The sequence below is a fragment of the Symphalangus syndactylus genome, chromosome 9, assembly GCF_028878055.3.
Source record: "Symphalangus syndactylus isolate Jambi chromosome 9, NHGRI_mSymSyn1-v2.1_pri, whole genome shotgun sequence".
Classification (NCBI taxonomy): domain Eukaryota; kingdom Metazoa; phylum Chordata; class Mammalia; order Primates; family Hylobatidae; genus Symphalangus; species Symphalangus syndactylus.
This window is the reverse complement of record NC_072431.2, coordinates 133794345-133804708: the sequence shown is the minus strand read 5'-3', so window position 1 is coordinate 133804708 and position 10364 is coordinate 133794345. Positions and strand designations below refer to the sequence as shown.

Sequence of the window (10364 nt, the reverse complement as noted above, 5' to 3'; positions counted from 1 at the left end):
ACCATGCTGTGGATAGTAAATACTTGCTGAATAAATGTGTAAGATAACTGGGGCAGGTGACAGCTTTACAGTAACAGTAAGCCAATAAGCTCAGATGATGGCAAAACTACTTCTGGAATGACTTCAGGTAAACTGTTTATTATTTCCAAGTTTTAGTAATTTTGGCTAACTAAAATCCCTATCAAATTTCTTAGATCTCTTTCAGAATTTGCCACTTTCTCAAGCTGTTAATGTTAAAAAATTCTAAATTTAAGTTGATCTACTGGATCAAGCAAACATTTCCACTGATTTTAGTGTACATATTCTAGTTATCAATACTTTAATCGTAAAACTATTTCAATTATTAAATACGCCAATAAAATTGGAGACTTGGGACGTGAGCAGGACTTCAAACAGCTATTTAGTATTACACATGTATGTGTGTATATATATGTATGTGTATATATACATATGTGTGTGTATATATGTATATATAAAACTAATCACATATATAAAACTTATATAAAAAACATATATAAAAACATATATATAAATATATATATAAAACATATATATAAAACTAATCACAAAGGAAAAACTTTTTGTGGGGGCAGGAAAATCCAGAGGAAATGAGAAGAAAGGGAAGTGCTAATACACCAGAAGGAGGCAGGCTATTTCAGCATCCTTTACCCTAGTATTTTAGGTGATACAAAACACAGATATGCAAATGGCTTAATTCTACACTAAGTATAAAAACACGACTCTCCAGTATCACGAATCTTTTCAGGTGGCACTGTGGTGACGTTTCTTCCTTTACATGTATGCCTTTACAGACGCCCTTTACAGAACCCTTAATAACACGAAACACAATGAATTCAGGAATTTAACTTTGTACTCTAGCCACGATCTCAGAAATCCACATGACCTACAAAACTGGAGGCAAAGGAATTTGGGTTTTTGAAGATATAAATCCATTAATCAAATTTCTAGTTTAAAAAATGGAGCATTAGTTTTCAAAAGTAAACTAGACCTTAAATAAGAGGTTATCTAGATTTGTCACCCACCTACTCAACAAGTATACATTGAATACAGTGTGCCAGATGCTGGCACAATAATGATGATGATTAGTAAGATTCCTGAAATTAAATAATTTCAAACAAGTAATTATAGTTTTGAAGAAGTGCTATGTTGTTCTCAGTCTGAGTGACTGCACAATATAATGATGCTGGCTGAGGTATGACAAGGATAGGGAGTTACGTAACACTTAATAAGAACCTATAATGGAACATTAGGTCAAAGAGGACATCTGGGAAGACCTTCAAGTGTCTTGAATTTTCTAGAAACTAAAACAAAATTAAGAGTACAGTGAACAAGAGGGAGAACAGGTTGAAATGAAGCTGGAGAGGTAGGCGGGAACAGACTGAAGAGCTTTCTAAACTTTAAGTTGGGACTTCAGTATGAAGGTTCACCAGATCACACAGAGCTTTGAAGATCATATTAGAATTTTGGATTTAGGAGTTAGAAGAGATTTAGTGGCTGGGTGCAGTGGCTCACACCTGTAATCCCAGCACTTTGGGAGGCCAAGGTGGGCAGATCACCTGAGGTGGGCGGATCACCTGAGGTGGGCGGATCACCTGAGGTCAGGAGTTCGAGACCAGCCTGACCAATATGGTGAAACCCCATCTCTACTAAAAATACAAAAATAATATGGGCTATGGTGGTGCGCACCTGTAATCCCAGCTACTCAGGAGGCTGAGGTGGGAGGATGGCTTGAATCCAGGAGGCAGAGGTTGCAGTGAGCTGAGATAGCACCACGGCACTCCAGCCTGGACAACAGAGAAGACCCTGTCTCAAAAAAAAAAAAAAAAAAAAAAGAGAGAGAGAGTTAGTGGTTAATTAGTTTAGGTCCTTCACTGGGATTAAAGTTGGGTCATAGGTAATTCAGTAAATTAGTTTCTTAAAATGGCTTAGAGAATTCTTCTGAGACAAAAGGCAAACAGTTTTGGGTCATTGTTTTAAAAGCTGAGTAGGTAAATACATTCATTTATTGAGCACCATCTATGTGCAATGCAATGCACTTGAAACATCACCCACTTCCCCAGGGCTTTTCTTAACTGACAGAAAAAGGGGGAGCGTGACTGAGTAGAGCATAAACATGACTAGGAAAAGTACTTAGAGCATAAATAGCGGTTTTTGAGGGCCTTTAGTGCCTTTCTAGGAATATTTTCACTACCCTCTCCACTTTGATAACAAATACACTTTGATGTAGTCTCAAAGGAAATCTTTAGGCCTATGCTTCCATATCATTTCCAACCCCCAACAATAACTTCACGTGATGAAGTTTAACATTATAAATGGAAGGATGAGTATATAGTTCAGTAGCTCAAGATAATGGATATAAAGATCCAATAAATATAAAAGCTGCCTTTTATTTAAAACGAGGCATATTCTTGGGTGCGGTGGCTCATGCCTATAATACCAGCACTCTGGGAGGCCAAGGTAGGTGGACCTCTCGAGACCAGGAGTTCAAGACCAGCCTGACAACATGGTGAAACCATCTCTACAAAAAATTAAAAAATTAGTCAGGCATGGTGGCCCATGCCCGTGGTCCCAGCTATTAGGTTAGTGAGAAAGTAATTGTGGTTTTTTGCTGTTAGTGGCTTTTTTTTTTTTGCCATTAGTGGCATTAGTGGCAAAAAACCACAATTACTTACACACCAACCTAATACTTGAGAGGCTGAGGTGGGAGGATGGCTTGAGCTCAGGAGGTGGAGGTTGCAATGAGCCGAGACTGCACCACTACACTCCAGCCTGGGCAACAGGTGAGTCAAAAAACAAAAAGCATTTTCTGAAATACAAGATTTAAGTGAAAGTAGTATTTGTAAGCTGGAAAGCCATGTACAAATGCTAGCTCTAATTCAAATTTCCCAGCCTTAATTCTTTCTTGTAAAGGACTGTCTTCAATTACATCCTGTATTCTTTCAATGGAACAAGAACACACGTTAAAAATGGTATTCAAACAAAGAAATACAGCAACTCAGTTTATTACATGCAGATTCTTCTGCATTGTTGCTAACAGTTCACTGGTCCAAAATTACTAAAATACTTAAAAAACTATACATTATGTAAACAAAACATAAATAAGACAGCATAGTTCTTTGTACATATATTTAGTACAGGCTGTTAGGGATTCTGGAATATGTACAATTTTACATCATGGACTGCATTTTGCACAATGCATAAATATATATATATATTTTTTTACAGAAACAAAATTAAGATTTCACTAATGACACTGAATACCATATCATAGATATGCTGCAACAGTCCAAATTCAAGAAGAAACATGTCAATGAAAATGTGCAAAAGGCTAGCTTACTCTAAACTATTCACTTTGTTCACTTTATGTTCTACAGACAGGTAAATCCTGACTTTAAACACAGAACCTTGAAACCCTCCTCAGAACAGTAAGTGAAATGGAACAGATTTTTCCCTCCCCAAGAAAACAAAGCCTTGTTGCAAGCTAATGAAAAGATACATTAAAACACACACACACACACACACACACACACACACAACTATGTATAGTATGCTTTCAACAGTATAATAAACATTTAAAATTTTTATGGGAGTCAAAACAATGCCCCATTATTTAAAAACTGGCTCTTTTAGTCTAAATTCAAGATGCAGCTCTGTCAGGCTTCTCTAAGCCCGATGACTGAAAAGCAGGGAAGACAGACGCAGGATTTCGACTGGCAGATACAACAATTTGAGAGAGAGATGGAGAGAGTGAAGAAACCTTAGATGCTGGAGTATTTATGGTATTCAAAATGGCTCCTTCTGGGCTAACCAACAATTTTTTGACAGGTGTGTCCAAATGAAACACTGAAGTGCTACTTGGCAGTGGAGGATTACTGGGGCAAATGGCAGAAACCAAAGATGTCTTAGCCAAGAGAGTAGCTGGAGACTTAATTACTGAAGTCAGTGATACTGTTGGTACAGGAGGTGGAACAGGAACTTTAGCAGTTGTGTTTATGAGTTGTGGTGATGTATGTACTGTGGGTATAGAACTTGCATTCCCAAAAGAGTTTATAAATTTTGCAGGGCTTCTTAGAGGATGTTCTAGAGGTTGCCCACTTAAAGAATTATTTGATGCTAGTGTGATCTTCTGGGCAGAGTTATCTATTGGTGTAGACTGAATGCCTTGGCCACTGTTAAGAACTAAGGGGGCTCCATATTTTGGATTAGTAGATATAAGGAGAACATGGCTGCCAGCTCCAAGACCTTGTGGTGGAACAATAAAGCGGGTTCCGTTAATCATAATCTGAGTACCAGGTGCCAAAGGTGTACTGGTATTGATGACTATTTTTTGCTGAATACAAGGTTCACTGAACTGACTCCCGACTAGACTAGTTACATTGGATGGTGCCGAAGCCGTGTGAATGGTAGCGACACCTGGAGCAGAACTGTAACTGGGGGTTTTTACTAAAGCTTGCTGATTTGGCAGAGAAGCAAAATTGGAAATATTAATTATTTTACCTGGACTTGGTGAAAGGGACGACAATTCAGTTTGAGGTTTATTTGTGTTTAAATTTGTTGGCACTGTAGTTGAAATCCCTGGTGACTGAAACTGGAGTGAATTCCGAGACTGTCTTTTAGAAAGAGATACAGAACGTGTGGCTCCTGGTACTGCTGCCGAATGTGGAACTGTGTTTATTATTTTAGGGGATGTAGTCGCAGGTGTAGGTAAGGCAACTGTAACAGGAATTTGCAAAGCTGATGTTAAACATTTAGGAGACACTACTGGTTGTGTGGTTGAAATCAGAACAGACGATGCAAGGTGTCCTGTTTTCACAGTTGATATAGCCACAGTGTTTCCGAGACTTGATGAGCAAAGTCTATTTGACAAAATAGGCATAATTCTTGAAGAGGTATCATTTCCACTGACTAAAACAGGAGGTCGTGCCCCAGCTGAAGCAGAGGCTGAGGTCACTGAAAGGGAACCCAAAGATAAATTTGCTCCGGTAACTGAAAGCATGTTTACTGCTCTTGCTGCAGAAACCACTGATTCATTAACAGGGGTAATATTCTGACTCACAAAATTTGAGCTTACTGGAACTGAATTACCACTTGTTGACAATGGCAAAATATAGCCCTTGCTACTTTTGTCTTCTCCTTTTGGGGTTACATTTTGTAAAATGTTAATTGATGGTATAGCTGGCACAGTGCCTGAAGTATTTACAATCGCTTGACCTATGTTTAGTCCAATTTTCACATCTTTTATCTGAGACACAGCTGGTGATGAATTTATTTTTATTGGTGTGCCCACTGTAGATGGAATCAGTACTATTTGGGGTTGCTCTGGAGTCTTAACATATGCTTTATTCAATGGAGGAGGAAGAGTTTGTTTTAATGATTCTGCAACAAGAGTTGGGGTTGATGTACCACTGGGAAGTGGGGCATTAATAAAAACTAATTTCTGGGCAGAAACACCTGGAGATGTCAGTGCAGGTGTCATATTAATTGCAGTTCCATTGCCAGAAGAAAGAACAGATGGAGCTGATACCAGCCTAAGTTTCTGAACTGGAGTCCCACTGATTACATCTCCATTTGTTGTTGCTGTTGCTTCTGACCTTGTAACAGGGTAACTTTTTGTGATATAATCTACTTGTTGCTGTTTAGTTGGAGTATGAATAATATTTGCATTGTTTTGTCCAAAATTTGCTGCTGATATACTAATTACGCTTACTGAACTACTTGTTGTGGATGGTAGTAGAGTACTAGAACAAACAGAGGACTTCAAGGGAGAAGAGGGCATGTGTGAAGTTTTATCTATCATGTGGCCCAAATCACCACTGCTAGTGGGGTGGCCTAATGTAAGTTTGAGATTTTTCCCCATGGATGGAGCAAAGCCAGCTGGAATGGAAACAGAAGTCGGTGTCTGGCTAAAAGGTGAAAGACTAGATGTAGTAGTTGTTCCAGCTACAGGCGAAAAAGCAGAGGAAGTAGTTGTTGATTTTGGCACCAGAAATGCCTGAAGCTGAGGAGCAAAAGTGAAAACTGAACTTGAAGATACAGTATTGGGTGAATTTTGATCTAGGTTGGTCTGTACTTTTACAACTCCAGTGTTCCCACCTCGTGTCCTAACAAGAATTGACTGTGAATCTCTTATGCACACAGTTTTCAGCTCTTGCTTTGCTTCAGAAGAATCAGAAGTCTGTTGTGCAAAACAGTTGAAGGAACTACCAGGATTTATAGACCCATTTAGTGTTGTTGTTGATAACAGAGGCTGACCTGTGGAGGACATGGTGGGTGAAGCACTGGACAAGGAGAAAGTGGCTGCTGAAACTGCATTCTTGGCTTTTCCTGCCTCACTCTGGCTAGTCTTAACTGATGGTGTTAATTTACTTACGGAGGTTACAGGCGACAAAGGCTGTGGTCTAGCACTACTTATATTTGATAAAGGTGTAATTGTTTTGTTGAAAACTGTATTTGGTAGTTGGGTAGAAACACTTCCCGGTGAGTTGACAAAAACTGATGCTAAAGAAGAATTTATATTTGTTGTCTGTGGGAAAGATGAACAATGTTGTTCTGTACCTTTCTGTTGAAGTGGTGGCATTTCTTTTGCAACTGCTTTTCCTTCTTTATGTTGAATCACAAAATTCTTAGGCAGAATAAGAACTTGCTGCATGATTTTTTCTCCTGTTTTAGGATCCACCACAGGCTGCATCTGAATCTTTACAGAGCTATTTTGAAGATCTATTGGCAACCACTGGCCACAGGGCATTTTGTATACCATTTGTAAAGGACCTTTTGTATTGGTGTGGCAGGTCAATGCTGGCTTTGTCGGGCTTGCTTCTGGAGGAGATAAAACTGGTTTTTCCATAGCAGGAGCATTTCTACCTGTGGAAGGAGGCAGTTGATTTGTTAAGGTCACTTTGTTCCCAATATTCTTTGCAAGCAAAGCCTGAATGGGTTTGGTCCCTTTCTGGAGAGTAGTCACTGGTACTGAATCCAATGCAAATGACTCTGGAAATGATGGCTCTGTATGCTTTGATTCACTGAAACAGTCAATGTGCACATCACTTTCTAGATTCTCAACTGTTGTCTCATTTGTGCTTAACTTTGCCTTCTTCCTTGGAGAAAGCTCTTTTGTGCTGTCATCCACATAACCAGTTTGTTTGGACTGTCGTTTAAGTGTTTTAAGCAGTGTCTTCGGTAAGTCTTTCGAAGGCAATTCCTTTTTCAACAGCTTGCTTCTAGCCACAGGAAAATCTATTTCTGACAACTTCATATCATCTGAAAATTATAAAAACAGGCATTTTGTTTATATAAAACAGCAACTAAATAGTAATAACATCAACTGTAAAAAAGAAAGTCAGTCTTTGAGCTGGCAATGTATTAAGAAATCTACTGCAGGGTGATTCAAAAGCCTTAGCACCACTGATGAAGACAAAGGTAAGGTCATCTTTGATATGACAATCTAGATATCATAACCATGCCCAAGAATAACCTATTAATGAGAAAGTTTTTTTGGTCAAAATTTTTGGTCAAGAATTCTGCTAATTCTTCTGCCAGTGTAAGTGCAAAAAACTGTTTCATTAGAAATACCCAAGTCAACAATGAGGGCTCAGAATTTAATCTGGAAAGGAATCTAGTTCTCTTTTTCTAGCTAGGAACATTTTGATACCATAGAGAGATGGTTCTCCAATCTATTCTATTTCTAGAGACTCTAAAGGACAAAAAATATCCAGCTTTTTCTGATGTTCATCCTTATAGTGAAAAAATTTATGTTCATATTCAGTCAAACTACGTTTATAAGACATTACTCTTAATTTGCCAAAGATGGAAAACAATAAGTTAATGCACTTCTAACCACTCTGTTGCCCATATTAACCTCTACATAACCAAAGAAAGTCATTAAGCTAGATTTCCATAATGTAATCTGATAAAGTGAAATGAATTACAGGTAATCTAATCCAGCCCTTTATCCTTATTAAAATGATGTGTTCATTCTGGTCTCATTAGGCCATCAACCGTGGTAATTCCTGAGAAAATAATCTTCACAATATTAAGAACTTGTCAAATTCTATTTCTAAAGTAAATTTCAGATAGAGTGCTTCAAAAATACTACTAATAAAAAGAAGAGCATGAACCAATTTCAAAGGGATTATAGATCAAGGGTGTGTGGTTTGTAATGGGCAATGACAGGCCTATAGTTTGGAGTCAAGCACTGGCTCCTGAAACTCCTAGAAATGTAATAATGACTCCAAGAAATTTTTTTTTTTTTTTTTTGAGACAGCATTTTGCTCTGTTGCCCAGTCTAGAAAGCAGTGGACAGCTCACTGTAACCTTAAATTCCTGGCCTCAAGTGATCCTCCTATCTCCACCTCTTGAATAGCTGGGCCTACAGGGATGCAACCACCATGCCTGGCTAATTTTGTTGTTGTTGTTGTTGAGATGGGGTCTCGCTATGTTGCCTAGGCTAGTAGAAACTTCTTATAAGGATGTGGACAGTACTTCTTCAAAACATAACAGATTTCCCTAATCAATATATTTCATTAACCATATTATCTTTTGCCTTCACAGCAAACAAAAACTTCTCTTTGTGCCTTCAGTGTTGATTTAAAAAAAAAGTTTAATGCTTACCTGAATCAAAGTGATCTTTCTCCAGGATATCCAGAGGTTCTGTTGAGTCTATAGACTTGCTGATTTCTCCCTTAGGAGAGTCTTTTCCAAGATCTCCTTCACCTTCATCAGTAGTCCATAGTTCTCTAGTAAATTTATCATGATCAGGTTGTCTTCTGAAATCATCATAGTCTTTCTTTAGGCGGCTCCTGAAATAAAACGCCCAGCATAACAAAAAATACATATGTATTAAATTCTTGGAATCTAACTTTTAACATTTTAAACTACATATGGAAATTTTTATTAAGTCACTAGAAATTATGCTTTAATCTTAAGTGTCTCTAAGATACTTAGTTCAGTCTTGCCAATGCTCAGGAAGACAGAACCTATGGTATAGGCATAAGAAACTTGAAACTTAAAAAATTATATGTATCCGGCCAGGCATGGTGGCTCATGCCTATAATCCCAGCACTTTGGGAGGCCGAGGTAGGCGGACCTCTTGAGCCCAGGAATTTGAGACCATCCTGGCCAACATGGTGAAGCCCTGTCTCTACTAAAAATACAAAAATTAGCCAGGCGTGGTGGTGGGCACCTGTAATCCCAGCTATTCGGGAGGCTGAGGGACGAGACCTGCTTCAACCCAGGAGGTGGAGGTTGCAGTGAGCTAAGATCATGCCACTGCACTCCAGCCTGGGCGACAGAGCGAGACTCCATCTCAAAAAAAAAAAAAAAGAAAGAAAAGAAAAAATATATATATATCTGCAAATTTCAGAATGAAGATTTGAACATACCATCTGATCATCTTTATAAAGGTTGCTGTTAGACCAATTAAATGAGACAACAGTAATTTTTTTCTAGCTACACTGACAGATTAGTCTTAAAATTACTGACTATAACACATCTTAAAAGGTCATTTAAAAAAGTTTAAGCCAGAAATTCTAAGCACCAGTATCTATTTTTGTGACTATTATACAGACAGTAACAAATCTATCACTTAATCCTGGGAGTAATTGTAACTAAACCTTTCAGTCTTAATAGAAGTATTTAAAAAAATTAAGCCTAGGAAAACAAAGCTGAAAAGTAATCTTTCACAGAGATCTTTTTCATATAAAAACATAATAGCTTTATTTCTGAGAAACTAGAGATGGAAACATGGTATTTTAGAGGTCCTTTATTATTCCTTTTGTTTTCAACTAAGTTTTCTACCTTATCCTCAACTTTTACCCTTAGTGTTGTTTATTCAAAAAATAAACATGAACATATGTTCTCCATTTCCTTCTTTCTTTCCTTTCCTTTCATTTCCTCCTTCGTCTGGCTCTGTCACCCAGACTGGAGTGCAGTGGCACGATCTTGGCTCACTGCAACCTCTGCCTCCCAGGTTCAAGCAGTTCTCCTGCCTCAGCCTCCTGAGTAGCTGGGATTACAGACGCGCGCCATCACACCTGGCTCATTTTTTAGTAGAGACGGGGTTTCACCATGTTGGCCAAGCTGGTCTCAAATTCGTGACCTCGTGATCTGCCCACCCTGGCCTCCTAAACTGCTGGGATTACAGGCGTCAACCACTGCACCTGGCCATGCTCTCCAATTTATTTTTGCTACACATCCTACCTCTGTCACTTACTAGTTGTAAGACTTTCAATTTTAACTTAGTTTTTTGAGACAGGATCTTGCTTTGTCACCAGGCTGGAGTACAAGTGGCACAATCTTGGCTCACTGTAACCTCCACCTCCCAGGATCAAGCAATGCGCCCACCTCAG

The 10364-nt window shown here is 38.5% G+C and overlaps 1 protein-coding gene across 3 annotated transcripts in view; it reads right to left on the bottom strand.

Moving 5' to 3' along the window:
• Nucleotides 1–3007: 3007 nt before the first annotated feature.
• The window catches only part of BRD10 (bromodomain containing 10), an 87698-nt gene continuing 80341 nt past the window's right edge, over nt 3008–10364 (bottom strand). For all 3 annotated transcript variants that reach the window (XM_055294292.2, XM_055294293.2, XM_055294294.2), the window contains 2 exons: nt 8629–8816; nt 3008–7278 (listed from right to left, as the gene is read on the bottom strand). In XM_055294292.2, the coding sequence (XP_055150267.1) occupies nt 3659–7278; nt 8629–8816 (3808 nt within the window). In that variant the 3' untranslated portion in view covers nt 3008–3658. The remainder of the gene's footprint in view (nt 7279–8628; nt 8817–10364) is intronic.